Source organism: Amblyomma americanum, chromosome 1 (genome assembly GCF_052857255.1).
Source record: "Amblyomma americanum isolate KBUSLIRL-KWMA chromosome 1, ASM5285725v1, whole genome shotgun sequence".
Taxonomy (NCBI): Eukaryota; Metazoa; Arthropoda; class Arachnida; order Ixodida; family Ixodidae; genus Amblyomma; species Amblyomma americanum.
The window spans coordinates 195,945,363-195,972,996 of record NC_135497.1 but is presented as its reverse complement, the minus strand read 5'-3'; the positions used below and the strand labels follow the sequence as shown (position 1 = coordinate 195,972,996).

General features: G+C 43.8%; 1 protein-coding gene across 2 annotated transcripts; it reads right to left on the bottom strand.

Annotated features, from left to right (window-relative positions):
* Positions 1-273: 273 nt before the first annotated feature.
* Positions 274-25,997, bottom strand: LOC144114461 (zinc finger CCCH-type with G patch domain-containing protein). 2 transcript variants are annotated; one of them, XM_077648207.1, is made up of 12 exons: positions 25,817-25,995; positions 25,654-25,759; positions 25,489-25,589; positions 22,608-22,829; positions 19,372-19,860; positions 19,194-19,237; positions 17,272-17,336; positions 12,824-13,009; positions 8,814-8,908; positions 8,614-8,696; positions 2,531-2,676; positions 274-459 (listed from the first exon to the last, which is right to left on the bottom strand). In XM_077648207.1, exons 1-11 carry the CDS (start codon positions 25,871-25,873, stop codon positions 2,538-2,540), a joined length of 1,587 nt encoding a protein of 528 aa, XP_077504333.1. In that variant the 5' UTR covers positions 25,874-25,995; the 3' UTR covers positions 274-459; positions 2,531-2,537. The 2 variants fall into 2 exon arrangements, with proteins under 2 accessions (XP_077504333.1, XP_077504332.1); XM_077648206.1 differs by lacking the exons at positions 274-459; positions 2,531-2,676 and adding an exon at positions 3,407-3,639 and having other exon boundaries at positions 25,817-25,997.
* Positions 25,998-27,634: the final 1,637 nt, after the last annotated feature.

Genomic DNA, 27,634 nt, shown 5'->3' with positions numbered 1-27,634 from the left:
ATGATTTAGGAGTTAATGCTTGACATTTAGGTAAAGTCCCAATTTACCTATGCAATATGTGAAAACTTCACAGCGCGACGGTAAGCACTTTCTCCCTATTCCAACTTCCTGCTTTCTATTTTAAACTGCCCATATTGCATACAGACCAGACAAAATGGCAGCAAAAATAAGCTTACAAACTACTACAATGAGTGTCATACACGTGCACCTAATAGTGCACATCCATACTTCTCTTGAAATTTTCGATAAGAAACATGAAAAGAAATTAGATTTGCATTTGTGGAGAGCTTCTCCTTTAATTTATTTACAAATAGTGCATTTACATTCTCACTTTTAAGGTCTCAAAGACTTCGAAGACTTCAAGCATGAAGCACTCCGTGTCGCTGGCTCAAACACCTGGCAGAGCCACATGAACAGGCACCAGTCACAACGACCAGAGCATGATAAAATTCTGCTCATCTGCAAAGAACAAGGAATGTATTTTTTTAAAAGCTATAGTACTGCAATAAGTAAAACTTTATATGTTTTTTGTCATATAGTGGCAACACCACTAGTCAAATTACTCTGTGAAAAACAATTTAGCTGAAGAAGAATCAGTGAGTGATCCCTGCATAATTTTCTGCCAGGAAGCAACGTCCTGCCCTGAAGAAAAAAAACTTAATTCATTCACCGTACTTCAGAAAATTAATGCATTTGCATGTGGATAAAGGTGCACTATCTCTTGTGAGATCTCTTGTGTAGCAGAGGATTCTGGATAGATTTCATCAACCAATCAATCAGTTTATTTTGGACAACATTACATGGTGTCCATGGGGACAGGCTAAAGGATACTTGGTTGTCTGCTGACGAGGCCTAACCTCCGCATTACACATCGGAGCAGACGACATGCAGCAAACATGTAGATGAAAATAATGATACAGCAAACATGGCGGTAAAGGAATTCAGCACAGTGATACAGGAAGCAAGGCCTAGACACTAGTTAGGCGGAAAAATACAGAGAAAATGCAGCAAACAAACAACAAATGCTGGTGCACTAAATACGACCCCGCCATTGGTAAGGTGGCAAAAATGCAGGAGAACAGATACATTCGCACAGAAGAGTTTGAAAACAGTACAGAATAGTCGGCGATAGAAAAAGGGACAAAACCGCTGAGTAACATATGAAACACGCAATGCAGCCGCGGTGGCTCACTGGTTAGGGCGCTCGGCTACTGATCCGGAGTTCCCGGGTTCGAACCCGACTGCGGCGGCTGCGTTTCGATGGAGGTTAAACAAAGGCGGCCGTATGCTGTGAGATGTCATAATGATCCCCAGGTCGTCAAAATTATTCCCGAGACCTCTAAAACGCTTTTCTTCCTTTCTTCTCTCAGTCCCTCCTTTATCCCTTCCCTTGTGGCCCAGTTCAGCCCTTTCCTTTCCCCAAAAACCAATTTTTCAGTTGATATTCATAATGCCAAAGTGTTCAAAAGGCGGCCCACTTTCCTTTTAAATTGGCCAACAGTTGCACTTTCCTAGGCGCAAGCAATTAATGTTGGATATGTGTTGCATAATAATGTTATTTGGTGATCTGTAGTCTCCGTGCTGAAATTAGTGCAAGGCCTAGAACTAATTAAAGAAATTACACGCAAGTTATGTGGGATATCTCTATTCAGGTAAGAACGAGAGAAGGATGCAAAGTCTTGTTTTATTTTTTGGTACAAAGAAAAAATGGTAACACATTGTAACTGTCAAACATGTTATCAGTAAGAGGATTTTTACCCAACATATGCAAGGCTCTCTTTTGCAAAGCAAACAACCTATTTGAGCCAGTTTTATTACGTGTTCCCCACACTAAACGACTATAGGCAATATGACAATGAACAAGGGAAAAATATAACTGTTTCTTGACGTGGAACGGAAGAGGACGCAGTTGTTGAATTACCGCAATCGATCTGGATATTCGTATCCGTACACTATTGACGTGGTCGGTCCAGCCCAAGTCGCTGTGAAAACAAACTCCTAGAAACTTGTGAGAATTTACTTGTGCTATTTCTGTGCCCTTATTAAAGTATAGTCGAACATCATGATCCAGACACTTATTTTTAGCATAAAAAAGCACGTATTTTGTTTTCTTAATGTTTAGTTCAAGTTTATTGGCATCAAGCCACGTCTGCAGTTCACTAACCCAAGTACTGGATCAACGTTCGAGCAGGTGAAGGCTGGGACCGGAAAAGAAAGCACTAGTGTCATCAGCATAGAGGACTGTGTTGGAAGTTGGGTGTATGGTCACAATATCGTTAATGTACAAAATTAAAAAGCAAAGGATCGAAGATAGAGCCTTGTGGTACACCGAATTCTATAGTTCCTCTGTCGGATTTTAGAGCCTGTAGCCAAGTAGACTGCTTCCCGCATGGGCTTTCTTAGGATGGACAAAAATCTGAGTACGCAAATGTTTTTTTGCATTTCGCTTGCATTAATAGGTGGCCACTATTAACTTGTATGCGGCAACAGAATTTCATGAGCAACCAATCTCAAAGCACAAGCCACTTACCATGTTATCAAAAGATCCTCAGCTTGTCATTACCCTTTCGATGCTGCTGTTCTGCTGCAATAGACTGTTCTTTGGACTGCAAATGGCGGATCAGCTGCCTCTGTTCTTCTATTTTTTTCTCCACTTGTGCGTGCATTACCTTGTCTCTGCAAAGAGGGAGACAATGCACAAATTGTGTTAACATTTTCTGCACACAGTTGTTTCACAACAGGTTTATGGTTTATGGGGGGTTAAACGTCTCAAAGCAACTCAGGCTATGAGGACGCCGTAGTGAAGGGCTCTGGAAATTTCGACCACCTGGAGTTCTTTAACGTGAGTCGCTTCACATTATATTTTGCTTATTTCCTACTCAGCAGTAGCCTCCCTAACCTAGCGCTGAAAAGTGCACCACGTCATGCATACATGACAATTACTTTTGAAAAGTAATTAAATTACATCACTAATTACTTTCCTAGAAATCTCAACAAAGTAATTAAATTACAATACAAATTACTGCTCCCAAAAAGTAATGACATTACATTAAAATTACTTCCCAGAAGTAATGAAAATTACATTTACATTACTTTTGTAGCGAGAGCTACACTGGGCTACCAGTCAAGCATTTCGTGGTACATGGAAGAGGAAAGTTGTGCACATGCGCCGTTGCCATGGCAACCGAAAAGCAGCAAGGTGGGGCGTGCGCTTCACCGTCGCCACGGCCGCGCGCCTGCTCCATCGTCAAAGCCGAGCGTGACGTCACGCGGATGAGCAGTTGTGCGCATCCACCGATACCATGGTAACCAGAGAGACCCCACAGCTGCGCCGCGTTCTTTGTCGCCGCCTCGCCGCTCTATCCCCCGAATCCCGCGTCGCATGCGCAGGATTGCATATAAAAGGCGGAGATGTAGTGGCCGTCTGTATCACAGCGTTAGACATGCATGCAGAGAAGGAGAGTCCAGCTGCTGCCAAACGGCGGTATAGACAAGAGAAGACTAACTCTTCCGATCCTGAGGTTGTCTCCTGGGTGGAGAACGCTGGAGTCTTGTGTGTACGTGAAACAAGGTATCACCACTGTCAGACATCTCCCTTTGAGTGCGGTGAACAATGGTGAAGCCTGCTGTGCTCGGATTCTGGAAAGCAGCATTATCATCCAAGGAGTCTACGTGGCACTGGGAACATCTGTCAAGCAGACGTTTGATGTAATTGCCACGTGCATACCAGCCTACGGCACGGTTTCACAGTTGTGTGTGGCTTTGGATGATTTCAGCAAGAAACAGGACTCTCTTAGTGTATGAAGGAAAAGTATTCAATTAAGCTTCCGACACTCATGTCCAGACTACACAATGGGGAACTACTATAGAGCTTGTATACTAAAGAGGCTCTACCAAATCGAAATACTGTATCGACAAAATTGAGACCGCTGCATGCTACTTCACAGATCATCGGGCAATCTTCGGCTCTGTCAAGCAAAATAAATAAAAGATGTGTATGCCGTTTGTCCAGGAGCGAAAGATGCATTTGGTTCGAAGAAATTTGGATTCGAAGTTGAAAAATTTTTCCCGCCCGCCAATTCAAACTCGGCGCACTCTTATGACGTCACGGTGTCCTCTTATGACGTCGCAGGACGGAGTGACGTGAAACATGACATAAACGCAGACTCCTTGATTTCTGGCGGCTAACGGTGCGGTCTAGCAGCAGCCGAAAAGAAAGCTACCACCGCTGCACGTTGAAGGCATCTATCGGGGGTCACTACCGTCGCTTCGTTTACGTTTGCATCAGCGCCTTGCCAGCGTTACGATGAATCCCGTTCCCAAGACCGCCAACGAAGTTCTCGCAAAAACTCCGGCCTGCATTTCAGCGACCTCAGCCCCACGAGCGTGCGATGCTTTTGAGGGAGCACGGTTTGGTTAGGTGCCGGCGGGTCGTTTCCGCCTTCCTCAGTGAGCAGCCATTGCTAATTAAATATCTTAACCCCAGTGCAGGGAGTCGCGAGGAGCGAGGACAAGGTCGGCACATCGCGCCCATCGGAGGCTGGCCGAGGCTTTGGGGCCAATGAACTGTGATTCCTTGAAAGGCGCTGTTGCACGGTGCAGCAGGCGGCGTCGAGGTTCCTCACAGTTGCAAGGGCCAGGTTATTTATTTTTTTTTTTGCCACAAAAAACGGATGGGTGCTCAAGGACGCTCGCGTTTAAAGTTGGCAGCTTTAATGTTCCGCGCGTTTCCGGAGGTACGGGGTCCACTGAATAAGGTTCTCTCGCCCACTCGCATGTACGTTCAGATGTGTACTGTGAATGGATTAAATTAGCCGAGAGCTCGAAGAAAACAGCTTTGCCCAACTGCCGAAGCTATTGCATAGAGCCGCAAACAAACGAGTTAGAGGAGAGTGGAGTCACGGTCTCTGCAGTTTCCAAATCTCTTTCAAAGCGAAAGCTTTACTGGCCGCGAACTTGCGATTTCGCCGTGGTGGTGTTCCGAGGAGGCACATGACGTCACAACGCGCGCCTCGCCGCGGAGCCGAACCGGTCTGGCCGGGCCGGCGGCAGCTGGCGCACTCGGTGCGAAATAGAAACGTGCTCCAAGTGTCCGCCAGTGCGGTCAGAGTGCGCCGAAGCCAGTGAACACGTCAGCGGTCAAGCGCAGTTGGAGTACAGAGGGCCCCGCTTTGGCGGACGAGACGTCGCCGTGCAGCGCGTGCACACGCGTTACGCTGGAGTATAAACGTCTTTAACAGAGCCTGCGCTTAACCGCTAACCAACGTATTCGGTGGCGGCATCTATGGGAACCACTGAAACCTCCGCACACTCACTGAATAATAAAAAAAAAAATACCTGTGCCAAGGCTCGGAATCGAACCAGGGCCTTTGGCATTTGAGGCGGAGACGCTACCACTCCGCCACGACGGCTCAAGCTTTAGCCATGAATAAAGGCGCAACTAGTGAATGCACTCGTCCGATGCAGAAGTCTCTGCACTTTCGCTGCGTATACCCTGACCTAACAGAGCTAGGCCATCAGCAATTTTTTCTTAACTCCTTGTATCTTGTCTCCCGTCCCTAATAAACGATTTCCATTAAGTAGTTCGAAGTTGAATGGCACAGCCGAGAACATTTCGCCCGGGGAAGCGTACGAAGACACAAGTGCTTTTTATACTGCTAACTGCCTTGTATTATCACTGACCATCGTGCCATCATAGTTTTTCATCGACTGTGGCGATCATCTGGCCAGCCTTAACAGGCACCTTCAAAGGTTAACTAGCACTTGAAGCGGCACTTGCAGTTCCTCTGCTGTTCGGCGTTTGTAAATCGAGGCGCGTCAAAAACAAAACCACGGGGCACGCAAAGCTCATAGACGTGAATCACCATAACAAACCGAAACTCTCCTGGCCGCCTGTGGTGCCACCAAGCATCGGTTTTCTTTGCTTCAAATATTCAGGCTGTCTTTTGTCTGTCTTTCTTGTGCAATAAAAGTGCATTATCAGTTTCAAAACAAAACTTACTTCAATACTGAACCGCGCAACCTTCCTTTGTCAGCCTCAGAGATTCGTGGCTTCCATGGAGTAAGGAAAATTCCTCCAAGGTGGCGTCCCCTGTCCTATGACGTCATCACACTTGTACTTGCGAGATTGGCCTGTGGCGGCGATACCTGTATTTTGGTTCTTGCTATTTTCTACCTTACAAGAGCTTTGTTTTCAGTAAGAGCGGCGTTTTTGTGATCAGGAGCTGGTATTCTATCGATACAAGCCAACTTCAATTTCTCCTCAGTGTCCCTTTAAGAAAGGTCCATTGAACAGCTGCTTTGCTGACGTAGATGAGGTCGCATGCATAATATGCTCCCACCCTCCTCAGAATTTGCATCGACTGCTTGTTCACACTCATCCTCCCGGAAAGGGGTGCAGGCAAGCTGCCAGTTGTGCTGTTTTTTGGAGGCATGTTAGCGCACATAGACTGCATGTCACTTATGTTGTCCTTGAGTTAAAATAAGGGCATCAAATCTAGCCACAGAAGTTGTCCCGAAAACTCACGCTCAGCTTTGTTAGATATGAGTTGAGACTTCTTGTCAGTGCAGCGACGTGACAATATATATGAAGCAGTCTAGAGGGAAGTACTCGCTCAAGCACTTGCAGTGCATCTGCGCATATAGGTGCAATACGGCATGCCATGCTTATAAAGCTCTCCTGACGGCCCTGAGGCGCGTCTATGTGCATGACCGTACGCAGTGTTGGAAGATCTGTAGCAGTCCTATAGGCTCTTCACAAAGGTGGTGCTGATGTCCGCGTGCGCCAGTTCGCTGGAGTGCTGGGTGTTGCTGGTCGCATGTTGTTCTTGCTTTGCAGACGCTCAACCACGCAAACACAAGGTCAAAACATGGCCGATACAAGGAGGAGCACGGACTCAATATTCAGAATAAGTAATTTCAGCAGTAATTAATTACTCTCCCATGAAATTACTGCTCCAACGTAATCCATTACATTACTAAATTACCAGCCTAAAAGAGTAGTAAAGTACATTACAAATTACCGAGAAAAGTAACTTAATTACTGTAATTTCATTACAGTACATTAAATTACTTCTATGCATGACGCCATGACCACAAATGCTCTGAAATTCTTTATCTTCACCTCAATGTCTGGTCAATTGCAAGATTTCTCACAAGACAAAGCAAAAAAGGTCACTGGCCTCCTGATAAGCTTTTCAGCCACACTACAGCAGCAGAAGTGGCAGTTAACACATCAGGCAGCAAAACAAGTGCCGGAGTATTGCATTGGCAAGAAAATAAAAAGGAATGAGCATCAATGCAGCCAGCTGACAACGTACAAATAACAATATAAAAATTGGTTGCATAACCACATAAATAGCATCCCAAGGCATCATTGCAAGACTACATCAAATACACCAAATGATGCTTTTGTAAATATTGTTATGATAACAAAATCACACACACTGACGTACACCAATAAGTTTCTCAAAACTACACAGACGGAAAGCTGGTGCTGCAATAGTTCATCCACCAAGGAGAGGCGTAAGAATGCTGGTAAGATGAGGTTTCTTGTTTGGCATGGGTATCGTTGGGTTTAAAACGTAAATTCAGCTGCAACATATGACTCTTCTCGGGGCAAACATAAAAAAAAAATGCTGTGACAGTTTCCACACCACAATGAAATCGAACTTTTTTACTTGCATTAAATTTAATGAAGTAAAAAAATGCAGTATTAAGATAATTTATTCTGCACACAAAGGAGGGCATCACATCGCAGCTACTACCATACATGGTGGCACCAGATTTCCCCGCTAGGTAATACTGAGAAACTCTGTGGCATGCACCAAAGCTTTCACTTTCACAAACAGGGGTCCTGCACTGTGCTCTTTACGTTATGGGATTCTCTGCAGTTTAAGGCTAGCTGAATAATGGAGGGGTACACGTTACAGAAAAGCTTATCTGGAGTGCCATAATTTATCCTTTAATAGCAGGATTTCTTGCAGTATATCACTAGACTTGAAAAATAAACAGCTGAACTACTTGCCACTGCAATAAAGCCATCTGTTCTGTTACTATTTTGTTTCCATTCCCTCAGACTGATGAACAGCAGCCAAGGTGCGAAATGCACAAGTAAAAAACGCGCCCGTCTCTTAAGCAAAGCGGGCACAAGGAATCACAGCTAGTTTAACAAAGCAATAAACACAAAAGAACTTTTGTAAGCATGCTATTCATGTGCTCAGTTCAGCTTAAGTTTTTCTGAAATGTGACACTGAGAAAGAACAGGTGCCAACATGTCCGAGATGTGAGCTGCGATAGGACAGGTTCTCAACATAACCCATTTCTTTGTTTTGGGAAGAAATAACTGCACACTTGTCTTTTTTTCCCCTTTTATTTTAGCCCACCTCACCAAAGCTAGCTGTAAGCACTTTATCAAAGCGCTTGTAACCAATGGTTTTCAGTAAAGGAGAGACACAAACACTCCATACTTGGACATACCCTATTGGAGTAATTCTTAAGGTTACCACAACTGCACTGCCACTATCACACTGTGAGTGTATGCCACAACACTTGCAGTGCACTCAAGGCTTAGCAACCAAAGATTTACCAGTCAGTTCTTCCACATTTCCTCACCTGTCCTTGTTCCTGGCAGAAGAATGACCCAGCCTTATAATCTCGCGCTGTGCTTTCTTAATAGCTTCTGTGACTTGAAGTGCCTATAAGCATGAGCAAACAGAACATACTGTGGTTGAATATGGCAGAAACAAACATGCAAGGAAACAAAAGAAAGTGTTAATGCCTGTAACGTGAAAAATAAAATCAAAAGAACATACCTCAATGCCTAGGCTTCTAAAAGACACAGACTTCAGGGCCTCACTGTCATTTTTTTCTTTCTGAAGGTTACCCTGTGCACCAATGCTTTTAGCAGCTGCATGTCAGAAAGAAAGAAGCGGTATGCAGTATAAGTAGGAAAATAAAAACTTGTTTTCTATGGTGCACTTCTTTTTCTTCTGACATATTAGGGAGAAGTCATATAATGAATTCATGTTGGCAGAACCCTGAACACCTGTGCATAAAATGAAAGGAAAGGGGCAAGCAGACTGGCACTCAAAAAAAAAAACAGTTTAAACCTCACTGTCCAGGTAGCATAATTTGAGACATAAAATTTATTCTTGAGCCATTTAAGCTAGAAATATATACTAAAAGCAGAGCTCATTGCATTTAATGAGAGCAGTGACAAGCAAGGAATATAAACCAACAACTGCAGTACAGCCAGCTTGTAAGAGACTATTATGTGCCTTCAAAACCCCACGTGATTGCAGTTAACAGTTGTTTAGAATAACCACCGGCGCTGGAAATGGCACAAACACTGAAGTCGCTGAAAGATAATGCAACAGCAAATGCCCTAAATACTAAAATTGCATACATGTGTCATCCAGCCTGAAAAATTATGAATTTCTTTTCAAAAGGCGTGCATGAAGAACTTCCACATAAAACTTAGATAAATTGTGGATCAACTTTCAGTGAAGTCAGTTCACTTGGTTTTTTGATGCCCATCAAAACCTTTCATACCTCGGAAGACAACCTAAAACAATAACCTCCCAGTGGATCACCTAATGTGCACAGCTTTGCTTAGCCTTGTTTTCATAACCTTAGAAATAGTAGCTTGTTTTTTTGCCTCTGTCACGGCAGATACTTCAAGCTGATGTTGAACCTTGTGGCTTCAAATGCACAAAGTCTTGGCATTAGTTTGGCAACAACTACATTCTAAAAGCTTCAAGTGCTGTCAATCAAAAATATATAAGAGCCATTCAACAAAAGACCAGAAAAATTGTATTAGAATAGGATGAACAATTGATACCATAGTGAGTCACAACAGTATAGCCAGTTACCTGAAGCTACTGATAAGTGGCAATAGTGCCTCTGTTGCAAGCACAGCAAAAGGAAAAAAACATTCTGATAAAATGATGGTGTTTTTACAGCACGGCACCATAAAAAAAAGTGAAGCCCCTTGTGATTTCAGTTTCATGAAGGGGAGAAACCAACTAATATACCTCATTAGACAGGCATTCAACATACCAGCAGCTCTATGAATCAAACACAGGTGCACAAATAACTGAGAAGTTTAAGAGCAGCACCATTAATGAGCAGGCTTCTCCCCACAATGGAACACCACTCACAGATTTCACGAGAGCCATAGAAACGCCGATAGGCAAAAACCAGTGCACTGCAGTCAAGAAAGTAGCATCATAGATGAAGATATGACAAACTAAAGCTGCTGAAGGAATGCATAAGACAGGTGACCAGATGGGTGGCACTGGAAACGAAAGGAAGATATGTTGATGCCTGTCAAAAGAAAGGGCATAGGTATGAAGCTGACGGTGAATTGTTTCTGCAGTGCACTGTCAGAAGGTTAAGAGTTCGATACACTTGTACCAGCCAGAGTGAAAGAAACAAAGCATGGAGTGGTGACACATCACATCTCCAAAGGAAAAGGAGTTGAAAGTGCAAAAATCACCACACATAGTCATGTACTAGATCTTTCTGGGAAATATGACAGGGGCCATCCTAGGTAACTACATGGAGCTGCAGTGCTGCCTTTATACTATTTTAAGCATCCATTGGACTAACTGCGTCACCAACACTGCTGTCTATGAAGAGACAGAAGTCACCAGCATAGGGTCATGCTGTTCAAGTTGCAAGTGAGCTGAGCTGGGCACATCTCTAGGATGGAGGTTCATCACCTCCCCAGCACCTTGCACTTTAGTGAACACACTCCTGGCCACTGCAACACAAGAGCACCAAAGAAGAGGCACACGGATGCCTTGGAAAAATCCCTTGGCAATGCAACAATAATCACCAGCAGTGGATATTATACTCTAATTGGGAAGCCCGCAGACATACCATTCACAAAGCAGTCTCTTCTTTTCAGGATGATTGCAGGGATAATCTTGAGGGAAAAAGACAATGCAGAAAGAATTGCAATACTACAGTACTACCACAGCTGACTTTCCTTTGCACTTACTGGGGTTGAACCTGCCTACCTCACAATACCCTCATTAGCCACCAGCATGCCTACCTCGGGCACAGATGGATCTATTTTTAAATCTTCATCCATGAAGCCAAGCCATGACAAGGATGACATGCCCACAAAAAGTATGACGACAAGTGCCACCTCATCAAACCTACTAAAGAAAAATCAGACGCCAACTATTTTTCAGAACTGCATAGGCTGGTGATGGCTGGCATGCACCTCCTTCACAATAACGTGAGAACATGAGACATTACTGTTACAACAATATTGCCAAAAATTCAGGACCTGCAGCCGGAATACGCCCCAAACCCTCCATACTTGCTTCACCAAGCACAGACAGACTTTTATGTTTTTGGACCCCTGAAAAACGCACCAAGTGCCAATACATACCGAATGATGGTGAGGTTTTGTCAATTGATGAACGAGTGGCAGTGCACTGATCAGAAATATTTTTTTCTTTCCCTGCAGAATTTAGGCTGCAGTGAAGTGCTAAACTAAGTGCATTAACTCTTTCCTTACTATGCCTATTAAAACAGTTCAATTTGAACAAAACAGTTCAATTGGAACGACTGCGCAAAATTGCCCACTCTGCGTGATGCGGACCACTTCTGGACAAGTAACGCTATCCAGTGTGTTGCAAAACAATTGCACTTCAGTCTCATATACAGTTTTTTGTCAGCCATATGAGGAAGTATTTTAACACGATAACGTTAAGGCTCCCATCATGCAGAAAATCCGGCTGAAATTCACATTTTGAATACAGATAACTCAGCTTCTAACAAATGCATTACAAAAATTCTTGCTGGAGGATATTCCTGAAGTCGCATCCTTTAACGTCCCAGGCATACTACAACTTCATTGACAGCCCCTTTAAGTCTCCCTCAAGTTTTTAAACTTCCAGCAAAACCTGTCAACACAGAGTGATCACTGCGTCCAAGGTGTTGTCCGCACCTCATGCTGACGCTGCTCAGCAATGGTGGTGTTCTAGCAGTTCCCCACGCAGCTGACTTCGCAGATGCAAGCGACAGCTTTCTGCCAAAAGATGAGGTCTATTCATCTGATTTTAGATCGGACAAAGATGACTACTCCACCTAGCCCAGACTATTGACAGGCACCTGTCTGCAACTTTCATTTTCACCATTACCGAGGGGATTCGCTGCTTTCTGATCCTCTCTGAAGGCACAGGCATATTTTGAACGATCCCATGCCAGCAGCAGTGTTGCAGATCGAGTTTTCTCGAAGACTGCCCAGGACTGACCTTAGCACACCGCATTGCGGAGTAGCCCAAAGCACTTTGTGCAAGCAATTTTTTTGCTTAAGGAACGGGAAATTAGCAGGAAGAGTTCTGTAACAATAAATACTCATTTCTGACATAGTAACATAGTACATTTTTTTTATTCTCCTATTTCTGGCTCAATGTATTTAATATTTTTGTGAATTTTGTACATGTCTCTCAACTTTTGCTGATCAAAGATTTTGTTTTTCTTAAATAGTACATGTCCTGCTTTCATCTTTACGTCATTAAAACACAGTTCTTTGAACTACTCTATGATGTGCTGCAATAATGCAAGGTTTTTAAATTTTTGTTCAATTTTTTATGCATATCAACCTGAACTTGCCTGTTTCCGTGCAGTAATTAAAGAGTTAAGCTAAAAGCTGACCACTTTAAACAGAAAAAGTGTAGCTATTTCAGTGTTTTCTATAAAAATGCTGAAAAAAAATAACTCAAATTTTTTAATAAATATACCATGCAAAATATTGCGAACAAACCAATGCTCCCAAATGCTAAGCTGAAATAAAAGCACTCACTTTGCTTCACAAATATTTGGCCATTCAAAAAGTCGAAGACTGATTCAGACTTTGCAGCCTTATGGTACCGCCTTTCAATCTTCTCTTCTTCTCTCTTCATCTTAAGCAGCATCTTTCTTTGTACTTTGGCTGAATCCTGCTCCATGCCCAGCTCTTTTAGTTCCATGCACTTGTCCAGTGATTTTCCTGAAACAAAACAGGATGAGAATAAGTCATCCATTCTGTACAAAAGCGTTTGTTTCTCTCATTTGTGCAGTAAAGTTAAAATGTACAATGCAGCATCACTTACGATCCACCAGCTTGATCACGACATTGTACCACTCGTGTTTGGTATGGCTGAACACAGTTTACAGTTTCCAACACAAGACGTTACGTCGTTATGGAAAGGTTCGCCTTTAATTATTTTAGAGAAGCTGTGCTACACTTGCTCCATCTGTCAGAAAACTTCTATAGCCAGACACAACTCAAGAATAAAGCAGCAAACACTCTTCAAAGGAGGCCCTCCAGCCAATGGTATCAAAACAATGGTCATTATGTTGTTAATCCAGCAGAGGGAATCACCAAGAGCACTTTGGAGCATACTTTGTAGCAGCTTCCTCGTGTTTTGTAGCAGGAGCCCAATACTGAGAAATAATATAACAATGCAAATATCGATGGTGCTTCGACTACAAACTTGACAACGCACTGCGCAAAGATTTGACTGGTGCACAGTTGTAGGCAGTCCCCTTAGCAAGGCCTGCATACTTCTTTTTAATGCACCCAAATTCATTTACTCTTCAACAACAACAAAAAAAAACGTGAAATTCTGTATGGTTTGCATTAGCGCAAATTTTTCTGGGTAAAAGTTGCAGAGAATGTTGAAACACGTATCTCAGTTGTTTTCTCCCATATCACTTTAGCACGGTTTCTTTTTTAAAACTTAAATAAAGCCTGCGAGATTTTAAAAACTGGCATGTGACCGTGCTCCTGTATTGCGATGTTAGAGCTCTCGAAGGTTGGGGAAAGACAGGATGAATAAAAAGGCCGCCAGTCACAGGGATTGTCCCAGGACGAGTGCAGCCACGCCATCATGATTTCATGGCATAGCACAAGTTTCTTGCAATCCAACAAGGCCGCCCCTCTTGCAACCAACAGTTTTGCCATGCATGCAGGTTCTCGCCTTAAGGGGCACGACTATTTTCCTCCGCTGACGGCCTTAGTATTGCTTTGTGCGTCTCACACACTTCTCTGCTTCCTCTTCATGATGAAGAGACTCAGTTTGTCCTCCTTCGCACCACAACATAATTCAAGCTCATGTGGCAGAAGACGTCCGGCAAGGACACAAGCTCGAGATCACACATGCACACGTGCATGCATGATCTGTTCACCATATGCAGACACAAAGGAAATGCCACCCCATAATTGGACAGGGCTCAATTTAGTTAAAACTCCTATTTATATGAAGCAACCTTCTATGCCAAAAGTTTGAATTAAGCCCTCAGACTCATTTTACGACAGGCAGTACTCGCCATCATCTTCAAAGGGCTCATGGAGGAAGAGGCTTGCTACACACCCGGAAGCCTTAGTGACTTTCAAGCATTTTTTCACTAGATTCTGTTTAGGATGTGAAGTACTGCAACCAAAAGTAGGACCACGTGCTCATTGCACCAGTGAAATCTTCCAAAAGCTCTCAACACAAGGCTCAGTATGCAGTGCTGACAGACTTTAAAAAAAAATCCTTAAGGATGCAACTTACTTGTGTTACATGTTGTGGTACATGTCTTAAAGGGATACTGCATTAAATTTCAGGCGGTCTAATTTTGTACCGGAATGAAAGTTGGCATTCCTAAGTCGACTGAAACCACATAGTTTTTTGCACAAAGCCAGCGAAATGCACTTTTACCCTCATTTTTTTCTTGAGCTGGTGCACCTCGAACTACTGCTCATCGGAAGATGTGACGTCATGAGTCTCCTTGCCTTCGTGCCCGGCCAGCCCGGCCGCTTCGATGTCATGCTGTGCACCTGCTGCAGCTGTGTGGACGCTACGTGCCACATAGGGGATGCGCTGCAAAAGCCACCGCTTGTGTCCGGAGTTGTTTCAGCTTGAATTTGATCCATGTGGCTGCCAGACCAGCGAAGGGTGAGGATGCCAAAGTTGGTTGATGGGGGTTTAACGTCCCAAACCGACTCAGGCTATGAGAGACACCGTAGTGAAGGGCTCCGGAAATTTCGACCACCTCGGGTTCTTTAACGTGCACTGACATCGCACAGTACACAGGCCTCCAGAATTTCACCTCCACCGAAATTAGACCGCCGCGGCCGGGATCGAACCCGCGTCATTCGGGCCAGCAGCCGAGCCGAAGTATTATTCCGCTAAAGGTTGCAACAGTAGTGCGACGGGGGAAGGGACGCGCCATGTCATGCCTTCCCAAAAGATGCTAAGCTCTGAGGAATGGATCCATGTGGCGCAGCTAGCCTTCACGACAAACCTGCTAGGTCAGAATTTTTATCGCGACAGTTTAATCAACAGCGACTGCAACATAAATCTCTCTCTGTTGCGAATCCTCATCATGCCACTGAAACGACAGTGCCTCAAACCTAACGCTTTGCCATACATAATGTCACGTATACTTGTGAGAGAGATGTTCTTGAAGACCTGGAGCCAGGCGGGAGGAAGCAGTTGTTGTTGCTGTTGTTGTCCTTTATATCGCGGTAATGACAGTCGATAAGCTATAGCGCAAGTGCGCAAGCACTGCATCGTCATCTTCTAGGTAAGCTGTGCGCCACCTCGCAATACTAGGTGGCAATATACCCTAGAAAGGTTTGATTTATGGGGTTTAACGTCCCAAAGCGACTCAGGCTATGAGGGACACCGTAATGAAGGGCTCTGGAAATTTCCACCAACTAGAGTTCTTCAACGTGCACTGACATCGCACAGCACACAGGCCTGTAGAATTTCGCTTCAATTGAAATTCGACAGCGCAGCCGGGATCGAGCCCGTGTCTTTCGGGTCAGCAGTCGAGCACCATAATCACTGAGCCACCGTGGCGGCCTATTGCCTAGAAAGCGCAAAACTGAAAGCATGGCAGCCGCGTTTTAGTGAAAAGGGGACCTAAACTACACGAAAATTACAGGCAACTTATAAACAACATAATTTACTGCAAAAAAATGTGCATTCTGTAGCACATATTAATGCACATAATTACAGAGAATATGAAGGCTAAAAGCATGGCAGCATTTGCTACAGCTGTATTTTCCTTGTCAAGAGACAGTTCGGAAATATTTTCACTCGTTCTAGTTTTTTTACTGATCCAACCTCCGACGGAAAATTACCTTGGATGCGACACGGAACAGAAATACACATTATAAACACTCGTCTCCCTCACTCCGAATTTGCAGTACATTCACCAAACAAACTGCCCGCAAGCAACGAACGGAAAAATAAATATACGTGTAATAGTGTTTTCATGCAAGCATGCGCAAATATAAGGAATACTGAGCGGAGAGGTTCTTTGCTCATGCCCGAGACTATCATAAAGTAACAGCGTTGGCAAATTACTAAAAGGCCAATGCCACGAGAATCGCACGCCAGATCCCGTTCATGGGAGTTATGCACGCAAGTCTGGCAGCTTAGTAACAAAGCTCCAGTCACAAATACTGCGTGCTGCATACTATTTCACTATGCCGATGCAATTAAGCTGGCTGCTTTTGCACGTCAAGCGCTCACTCCGCTGTTCGCGCTGCTTACATAATGTATAAGTCCTATTTCAAATCTACCCCCTCACCCCATCACAGAACCGCGGCTCCCCTTTTTGTGTGGCTGGAGCAATGAAGGTGATGCCTTGATTTAGCTTCGGCAAAGAAGATCTTTTAATACTTATTTCAGGAAAACTTGTCTGGGTCATATAAAATTGGATTATGATATGCACAGCTACCACTGTGGGGAGTGCACCTGAGCGATATGTCATCCTCCAGGCTCATTTTACTCGTTGTCGCTCTATGAGGCGGCGGTGTCTTAGCCGTGTCTCCAATGTCCATGGTCATTTCGATATCTGATTTATATAATCGTTACTCCCTCTGGTCTAGACTGCAACTTCTAAACTGTTTCACGTTTCCATGCCACCAACTCTAAGCTCCCAGGCGCGACAGCTGAACCGATGCAAACACGGTGTGTGGGAGCAGGCCGCCACGAGACGTGTGACGTCACACACGCCTCCCGCCTGGGCGGGCAGCAACTGGCGAGTGCACACAAAACCTACAAAATAACGCCATCCGCGTAAAAATACATGAAATAAAGACTGCAACTTCAGATAATTGCACCTTCTGAATCCAATTTCAGCAATTTCACAGAAAGTCGTAATTTTAATGCAGTATCCCTTTAAATAAGCAGAATGACAACATTATGCGGAACTAATGATCCACAGAAAACTTTCTACATTAAAAAAGAAAAAGGACGACTTCCATCTTACCAGCAGGCAGTACAACAGCTTCAACTGGCTCAGTCCGACCATTGCCTCTAATTCCAAGGCCTTGCCTGACAAAAGTAAAATTATTTTAAGGATTACCAGACACATGAAAAGCTGCAAGGAAGTGGCAGCCAGTTTTGCTATCAGGATCTAGTAGTGAACAAAATATGTTAAACAGCCATCTATAACTATACTCCATTTCATACATCAAGTACAATGCCGTGAAAGATATAGAAATAGTGCACATGAAAAAATAAAGGGAAGCGTATTGCACTGTGCTTGTTTTGTGGCCAAGTGGTCCAAGACATCAGAAAGCGGCAGCCTGTCGTCAGCAATAAGAGCGTATTTAGTCAAGCACATGGCAAATTCATCATGTAATAAGCCTGTAGGCAAAGCATTTATTATTTTTCCCTTCCAAACAAGGAACCCACTACTTTTTGAACGCAAATGTAGGCAGCAAACAACAGCGCTGGCTTTCACAGCATTGTGCCTGATGTGTGAAATGTAGTGTAGGAAAATCCCTCAAAACAGTTCACACTTGTTGGTTCCTGAAGTGAAAACATGCTACTTGAAATACTAGAATGTCAAAATTGAAATGACTTCCTAGAAGAAAACATTTACCATAACGTAACATTTTTCATCACAACAAGTAAAAGATAGTCTGACAAAAATAAATATACATTAAAACTAAACCTCTAATAGAGCTATCGATTACATCCTTGTTTTTCTTTTCTGCAATGTCACAGGAAACAAAAAAATATCACATTATTTTTATCAACTGCTGCATCATTGCTTGCATGTGATCATCCTGTGGTCATGCTCCACAACAAACGGTCTGTAGTGCTAATTTTAATAAGAGGTTTTCTAGCCCAAGTGGCATACATGCTAATAAAACAAAATTAATTCATTATAACACAGCACACTAGAATATCTCTTGAGCACCGAAACTATCTGAGAGCTATAATTCCAGATGCACTGTGGAGAATAGTCCCCTTTGTAATAACGCGGCACCAAGCTGCACATTAGCCTGCTCATCTGTTGTCCACGGCGTGGTCACCACCACGTAACAATACAGCAGATCCAACAGAGAAACCGTTTATGAAAAGGCATAGTTTCTATTTGTTCGCAGATTTTTCACCAAACATTCTTATTAGCTGTTCTTCCCGTTAGATGAGGTATACCAGCCTTGACATTCAACAGATGACGCTTCATATTATTGCTTAACTGTTTCAGCGTTCAAAAAAGGGCAGCTGATAGAATTTACTACCATCATCAGCTGGCTGCATGGCAGAACAAAGGGGTAGAAAGGGGTAAATTTATTACGTGAGGGGAAAAAAATTCATTTTTTGAAAGCCAAAGTATGGGGCACTTTCATAATACGAGCACAAGTAAATATTACACAAGTAAATACAGTGTCTGAGTGAAAGCTATGAATAAACTATTTGCCACAGTGACAAACGCTCGTTTCTAACAAAGTGATATGCTGTTCTGCGCAAGGAATTGAAAGTATGCATTTTGTGCGTGAATGCGCTACAGCAAACTCATTAGATTGTGATTGGCATTCCAGTAAGTAGAATTAAATTCATCTGTGTGGAACCACAGAAATAAGACTAAAACTGAGGACATTAGGCACATTAGGCACATTGTGCACTTGAGGCATGGATATAAGAAGTTCATACTGCCGATATTTACATCTGAATCATACAGACTAACCACAGTGCTTTGTCCTCTTGTACACAAAAGAGTAGTGCTACAGGAGACACCCTTCAATCCACTCAGTCTGCTCACCTACGCCCATCACCTGCAAACCCCAAACTTGGCTGCAGTTGCCCCATGTTCAAAGCAAAAGTTGCTGTTTCTAACCAAATACAAGTGCACCAACTTCCATAACAGAAGTCTGTACACATTCATATAAGCCAACTTACCCCCAGACATAGCCCATTTTCTCCATTAGCTTGGAACCAATGCCCTGCAAATCAGACACAGTGAGGCAAGCATATGAAAATAAGTTCCCTGTATGTAAGTAAGTAAGTAAGTAAGAAAGTAAGTTCCCTCTTTTAGAGTCTGCAGAGCTGAAACAAAAAGCAAGAACAAACCACTGACCTTTGTGTGCTTCTCCCACGCACCAAGAGGAAGACCAGCGGCAGTGCTTGCCGACCAGACAACCACAGGGACATCGTCCTCCTCATCTTCACAGCCGCCAGTGATTGACAAGGGCTCTGCTGCTAATGCAGAGCCATCATCCACATCTGAACTTTCCTCTGCTCCATCATCGTCCAAGGGGAATACATCCTCCACACTGACAGATGCTGTCTTCCCAGAGTGAGAAAGCCGAACCACGATCTTGTCTGGCTCCTGCCCAATACACTCCATGGCAGCCAGTTGCCACAAGCCATCAGCCTCAACCCGCACAAGACACGGTGAACCAGGTTTCAAGTTGCTGAAGCTAGGCTCAGAATACTCGCGAATGTCAGAGAGTGCAACGGCATGGCCATGAGAGAAGCGGCATCGTTCCTGGCTGAATTTGCAGCGACCATCTAGGAAGAATGAACATGGTCTCATGGCTGGTGCAGTTGGATGCGTGAACATAACCTGCAATATTGACAAAACAAAGATACTATAACAGGAGAAGGCAGCAGATGAGGCATACAGGAAAGAAACAAAGCAGCATGCAGAAGAACCAAGCAATAAGCACAGCAGCACAGCAATAAATTAAACTGATAATTTATGCAATGGAATCAACAATATGAAACTCTCTCGGGAAATATGTACAATTTCTTATCAGCTTGAAAGAAGGAGGCGATATGGAAGCAACAATACTCCATTTCTGCAGCACACACAGTATGCAAAACCTCACCTCTCAAGATATCCTTCGCAGGCCATTAGTACAAAAGCTCTGCTAATAACCACGTAAATTTTTACCTCATGCATGGAAACAAAGTCATGCCAAGCTTCCACAATTAGCACTCAAGCCAAAAAAAGATGCAACAACATTCAACCAACACATTAGCAGCTGAGCAATAAATAAAACATTTCTGGGAGGCACTCCAATGTGTAATAATTTCCAACTGAAACGATAACACAAAATGAGCACTCACTTTTAAGCAATGAGAACTTTTCCTGCTTATAGAGCAAGATGGCAAAAGTGGAATGCATTTTCCTGCTGTACAAGGCAAGCTCAGCAAAACCAGTGCTGTATGTCAATTTTGCACACATACATCAAAAGTATTCACATCACTTTGGACGAAATAGGAAGAATCACCAAGGTGACTATGTAGGATTGTGTGGTGCTCCTGGCACTCTACTAGCTTTAGACCACAAGCAAGGCAGTCCTTATCCCATTGTAGAGCATAGCTTCATAGGAAGCATGCACTACAGAAGGCTGACATCATGGCCTAAACAGCTCTACTACTGGACACAAGTTCCACCGAGCACTGCACTCATTCAACAGCTAAAAGCAAAAATATCTGCACGTTCAAGCACCTACAGTTACTGAGTCACAGTACGGCATTAAAGACCGAAAGATTAGACTGCTGCAAAACTGCACAAAAAAGCCTATGTATTAGCTTTCTTCAGATGAAGCAGATTTCTTGGCACTCTCCAAGCTCTTTGTGATGAGATTACGCAGCTACATAAAACAGTCACTACTAGAAATAAGAAGACTGAGAGGCTGAAGTTAAGCCACAAACCTTATTTGAAATAAATGCTAAACAATGCACTGTATTTTCCCATGCCATGGAGACCAATAATTGCACAGCTCTTTCAAGAAGAAATCATGTGGCACTGCCGCTGAACAGTGCAGATATGCTAAACTTATACAACCAGCAACATGCCAGCACCAGCAAAGTCCAATCAAGCTCAATTTGATTATTTTTGTTAGCCTATAAGTCACATCTTTGCACAAGTCTTAACACCTCATAAGCTACCTTTCCTCCCCAGAACGTTTCATAAATAAGTTAAACTTCCCTACATGGTTCACACAATGCAAGTTCATTGATAAATATGCACCGGACGCGATATTCGGAGGTCGTGGGTTCGGATCCCACCGGCGGCATGGTTGTTTTTTCTGCTGCTTTATAAGTAATTTTCTTTAAGCGATTTATTAATCTAAGTATTATTATCCCACTGATAAGCATAACACATTAAAAAAAAAAAAATTAACGTTCCCCTATGCACCTTGGTTTCGGTGACTGTTGGCTCCCTTCATAATATTTGTCAAACGGGCCCCTCATTTCCTTTAACTTGTCTGCTAATAGCTTAACGAGGGTCTCGGTTCTGGCAGCCTTGATGCCATAGGTAGCATAAGAGGGCTCTCGCACAGTTTCCGCCCTCGCCGTTAGATGACGGTCTACGTCATGCTCGCGGTATTACAGGACGTGCTACGTCCGCCGCTATGGTCGAGGGTGGCGCTGGTGAACACTCTCAAGGCTCGCCTACACCCAGTAAACATAAATACCCACGAGAGCAGCAGATTGGACAGCCGTCGCCGTAGCTCAGTTGGTAAGAGCACCGGACGCGATATTCGGAGGTCGTGGGTTCGGATCCCACCGGCGGCATGGTTGTTTTTTCTGCTGCTTTATAAGTAATTTTCTTTAAGCGATTTATTAATCTAAGTATTATTATCCCACTGATAAGCATAACACATTAAAAAAAAAAATTAACGTTCCCCTATGCACCTTGGTTTCGGTGACTGTTGGCTCCCTTCATAATACATAGTGTGTGCAATATATAGTTGTGAAACGTATGAGTGGAAACCAGCTTTTCATTTTCTGCCAGTACACACATCCAATGCATACAACAAGATGCATCCATGAACACGTAAATAAAGTGAAGAACACTTGGCGTCAAATTATGGAATACTATAAACAGACGTGCTCTGCAGATTGAGGAACAATACAGGGCTTTTGAAGGGATTGTGGGGACAAGCGGTGCCACAGACTCAGCCAGTCAAATACTACGACAAAGCAGTCACTTAAAAAAAAAAAGCTACTGCTGTCTTTTCTTGTCTTCAACCAACAGCCATAACACTTGCATATCAAATGCTTACTGCAAAACGTGGAAAAAAAAGCCTTTCATTAAGCCCATGAAAACCATACCTCGAGCAGTTCGTACCAAATATAACTTAAACAAAAATAGATTTTTTACTGGTTAAAAAGTATCACACGTTTGAACCAGAAAAAAAAAACATAAGAAATGAAACAACCCAAGTCACACACCGGAAAATAATGTGCTGATATCACAGCTACACATCTTGCAACCTTGCTTTGAGAACACCTTTTCATAAATAAAATTGTAAGAATCTAGCAATGAACTATGGGATCCTAAATACATAGACTTACGTTGACTTTAATGTCATCGATGTGCATGATGTCAGAAGCTTCCACAGAGAGAACAATGGCACTGTGATACGACATTTGTCCCCATTCTTTCGAGAAAGGTGCCCGCACCTTGGACCCTTCTAAGTGGTCCACAAGTTCAGCAAGCTCTTTGGAATGGTCCTCGGCAGTAGAAACAGCAGCAGCCTGAGGTTCCGATGAAGCCCCAAGGCTAGCCATTTCTGCCTATAAAAAAACACAAATATAAAAAAATTGTAAATTAAAGGATTTCACGTCACCATGAGACACATGGGCTATGAGGGATGTCATAGTGGAGGGCTCCAGACCACCTAGGGTTCTTTGACATGCACCGATATCACACATGCACAGGTGCCTTTTGCATTCTGTACTACAGAAATTTGGTGAATCAGCCTGAACCCGCACAAGACACGGCGAGCCAGGTTTCAAGTTGCTGAAGCTAGGCTCGGAATAGGCGAACACAATGGGCAGAATAAAACGCATCAAACCAAAAAAATGCGTTACGGTCATACTAAAATGTGATGTAACTGAAAAGTACAGCGGACCATCACACAAAAATGCTCATCTACGTGTTTACCAGTTGAGTTCTGTCGGAATATTATCTAAAATAATCTAAGCACAAGTAAATTTAATTTGGACACTACTTTAACCCAGGCACCCAACATAATTAACAGCACTGATAGTGTATTTAGTCAAAGGTAAGGTCAATTTAATCCACGTGCAAGAAAAAATACTAAAAGTAACTTCACAGCATACGCCTATAAATGTTGTGGGTAAATCAGTGCAGATCAGCTAGTTAGTATTACTGTGAGTCACTTCAGTGAGATGACATAATGGATTGGTTTGATTGGGTTTGGTTTACGGGGATTTAAAGTCCCAAAGCGACTCAGGCTATGAGAGACGCCGTAGTGAAGGGCTCCGGAAATTTGGACCACCTGGGGTTCTTTGACGTGCACTGACATCACACAGTACACGGGCCTCTGGAATTTCGCCTCCATAGAAATTCGACCGCCGCGGCCGGGATCAAACCCGCGTCTTTCGGGCCGGCAGCCGAGCGCCATAACCACTAAGTCCCCGCGGCGGCTAACGACGACATAATGGAGTAGTTCATATTCATCATACTGAGAATAAACTGTTTGGCAAAAGTTGGTTTGGTTTGGTTTATGGGGTTTAATGTCCCAAAGTGGCTCAGGCTATTATTAATACCAAAATGTAATATTTCAGTACTGAGCTCTGCACTTGCAGCCAGCAGACAAAGTACAGATAGTAGCAAAACATGAAATCCATGGTCAATGGGCTGATGAAGTAAGTAGTACTGTGCATAAGCAGCAAGAATAATTGGACTGTGATGCACTATCTGATACTGAACCCGTACTTTGGTAAAGAATTCTGAGACTCATAGCAAATGAGGCAGGAAAAAACAGCCTGCTCAAGTGAGTTCGTGGGAAAATGCCCAAGAAGGTAGTGCACCATTAGTTTACACACCCAGCTTTACTGTCTAGCAATACGAAAAGGTAAACTACCATTCCTTTCAACAGAACAAAGAAACAAGCACCTCGGCCACATCCTAAGCCAAGGAAGCCTTAAAGGCAAAATACCATTCATAACTGTAAGGCACTACTTTCTGCCAATTCCCATTTTATGTGGCGGGCAAAATTGGCGTCCCGTTCCCCCCGCCCATCCCATTGCAATGACCATGAACACCACATGAAGTCCCTCACACTTCTAAAGCTCTGAAGTCTGGGAATTAAAGATAGCTTGGTTGAGGTTATCAGAAGTTAAGTAATGCCAGACAGAAGCCAACGCTCATGTACTAGCTATTTTTTTGCAACAAAATAGGGAGGGCTGCAAGAGTTGTTTTTATTTTACATAATAGGGGCATGCAGGGAAATTCTTGGGTTACTGTAGTGGCTGTGTCAACACGCTTTGGTAAAAATCAAAATAGGGAAGTTTGCTTAATGCCTGCCAGGCATATGTCATCACTCCGGCATTAGTGCAAAGCACAGACTGGATACTTCAACAATGCAGCAGTGGCACACAAACCCAATTTGTTGACTGCGAGCATTCGTGTCAAACATGATTTGGTAAAAATCATATAGATAGCAACACAGGTGCACCAGGATTTATGCAATGCCCAGCACACGCTGCTGCAATGTGCATCTCGGAGGCGTTTTTTTTTTTTTTCAACACAGAAGTAAAGTGCAAACCTGATGTGTAGGGGCTGGCAGAACTGCGTCAGCATACTTCAGTAAAGAGCTTGGTTGTAAAGAGCATCCATCCTCTTTACAGATTTAACTGAAACTTGATGGGAAGTAATCAAAAAGCCAGTCATTAAAAAGGCCCGCAAACAATGGCAAGTGATGCTGTTGTTATGGTGCAAAAATTAGATTTCTACTCAGAATCTGAGCACCCTTCACAACAATCGGTGCAATGATGACCTCAAGAAGACGAACTGTCAACGTTAAGAACGTTAAAATTTTGATTGTGCGCTACTTTCAAAGGAAACTACACATAACGAGCTCTGCAGTCCAGTGTGCGCAACTGCAACGAACTCCACAGTTCTTGCGCTTACGGCAATATTTACTGGCTGGTCAAGACGCCGGGCGAAAGCGCGCGTGCGTCTGCCCATTCCATTGCACTACAGAAAGGTATACCGAAGAAATACAAACAGGAATTTATGCCCAGCGTACACACAGATGCTGGCAGGAAACACAGCCCACTGTAGCATTCACTGCTGGTCTTTTGTGTAGATCTGTGGCAAACGCGCTGCAGCGTTCTGGATGTATACCCGCCACTAGAATCTCTCAGTGGCAGCAGCCTCCAAAACAATGAACACATCCTGAGTTCATTAAATAAAAGCACTCACTTGAAATTTTGCGAACTCTTCGTCGATGTTCTCACTACTGTCATTGCGGACTTGTTCTTGACCAGCTGTAGATGTTTCGTCCTCCACACCATGCAGCGTTGCTAATGGATACAGACACGCATTTCAAGACTACTTGCTTTCGATCGAGCAGTATGTGATACATACCTTTTGTAAGACTAATCACTTCTTCCAAATTCTTTTTTAACTCCAAGAGTTCGGCTACTTGGGACTGACAGACGCTCGACGCTAGCGAAAGTTCGACTGTGGCAAGCTGTAATGAATGGGGCTCTTAGCAGAGAAAGGTTACACAGAAATTGCCCACACTTACTTGTTCCTCATACTGCTCCAAAGCATCGTTGAGCGCTTTATCGCCATCCGTATCCATCGCCTAACTGAGATCGAAATCCTTATACAAGAAACTTACTCACCTCGCAACAGAGCCGAGACGCGTCTACCCGAGGCCCCGAGCGCCCGAGCCTCGAGTGCCCGAGCCGAGTTCTGTCAACCTAGTAGTCACGAGACTCCAACTCAAAATTAAACGTGCAACCAATATTTGAAAATTAGCCGATAGTAACGCCGACTATACGGCCAAGCGTAAGCTAATGGTGATGTTTTTAACTTTTTTTAGCTTTACAGTTTTCATGTTGTCAATTCAAATACAAACAATAGGTGGCGTGACAACCAGTTAAATTTTAAATTTTGGCTCAATTTAGGTGTTGCACGGTTGCACCTCAGCTTTGGTTTATCCTTTATATGTGTTTTTGTGTACTACCTGTGTATTTGCGTTGACGGCTCCATCTTTCAACTTCTGGCCGTTGTAACGCGACTACAGCGTTCTAGAAGAAGCCGTGTCGAAGAAAAGCCAGCGTCGTTGAGCTGAGTCAGGCTGAGTTGAGTTGAGGTGTTGAATGCTACAGGTGAGGTTAGCCTTGCTTTATCTGCCGGCAATTGCTCCACCGTAGCGTCCCTTCTATATTCACAATGTCCTGCGTCCAGCGTCGTCGTCGGCGTCTGTTGCCTGCGTCGTTGACTGTCTGCAGTGAAAAGTCCACAAAAAATCCCCAGAGAAGCAACCTATACCCAGGTAGCACCAAACATTAAAATAATGAAATAAAAATTTTATATAAGTTGCAGTAACCTTATACTGTTACGTTACATTAACGTCAAAAATTAACATATAACGCCATGTTACATCCAAAATATTAACACTGAAAGTAAACATTCTAATGTTGACTTTTAAAGGCTACTGTACTGTTAAAAATTTATATAATGTTATAAGTTGCATCATACACATTGTTTAACCTTCCAGTTGTTTTAGTTTATGGTTTGTGGGGTTTAATCAGCTTAACGTCCCAAAGCGACTCAAGCTAAGAGACGCCGTAGTGAAGGGCTCCGGAAATTTCGACCACCTGTGGTTCTTTAACGTGCACTGACATCGCACTTTACACGGGCCTCTAGAATTTATAATAAATAGGTCTTGGAGGAAAGGAAATGGCGCAGTATCTGTCTCACATCGCGACGGACACCTGAACTGCGCCGTAAGGGAAGGGATAAAGGAGGCAGTGTGTCACGACGCAGCTGGCGTACGTCGTGGTAAGGCGTGAGGAGGGTCGCCGAAGGGGAGCAGGGGAACGCGCCGACAAAAGGGAGAGGCTCTCAGGGCGGCGTCGCGCGCGAGTTTCGGGAGCCTCGGCCTAAGTGAGGAGGAATGGTCTGATGAGGCATGTGTCGTAAAGGGTTTCTCTCCCCTCGTTGTGGCATGTTTCTAGTTAGCCACGGCAGCTTGCTCGATGGGCCAGCGCCGGAGACGAGCGGGTATCCGGGCACCCTAGGCCAGAGCGGCAAACAGGACGCATGTGTCGTAAATGGTTTCTCTCCCCTCGTTGTGGCACTTTTCTAGTTAGCCACGGCAGCTTGCAGCGAGCCGTGTGTTCGATATTTTGTGCTTTTCTTTTGCGTTGCAAGGCGTGTGTTTTATATTGTGCTTTTCTTTTGTGTTGTGATATGTTGCGTCTGAAAGGTGGCGGGAAAGTCACCTATTGGCTGAGGGTGTAGTTTTGGCGGGAGTACAAGGAGATGGGGGCGCGCTAAGGAGAGCGCGAGGGGGTTGGTTGGTGGCAGCCGGACAGATCGGTCGTGTGCGGCC

What these genes read in the sequence shown, in the direction of transcription:
- LOC144114461 (XM_077648206.1), bottom strand. Translation starts at nt 25,873, where the DNA reads ATGGATACGGATGGCGATAAAGCGCTCAACGATGCTTTGGAGCAGTAT. An exon ending in CCAAATATTTGTGAAGCAAA is followed by an intron (nt 8,909 to 12,823) that starts GTGAGTGCTTTT and finishes TCTGACATGCAG; the next exon opens with CTGCTAAAAGCATTGGTGCA. An exon ending in TTAGAAGCCTAGGCATTGAG is followed by an intron (nt 8,697 to 8,813) that starts GTATGTTCTTTT and finishes TCATGCTTATAG; the next exon opens with GCACTTCAAGTCACAGAAGC.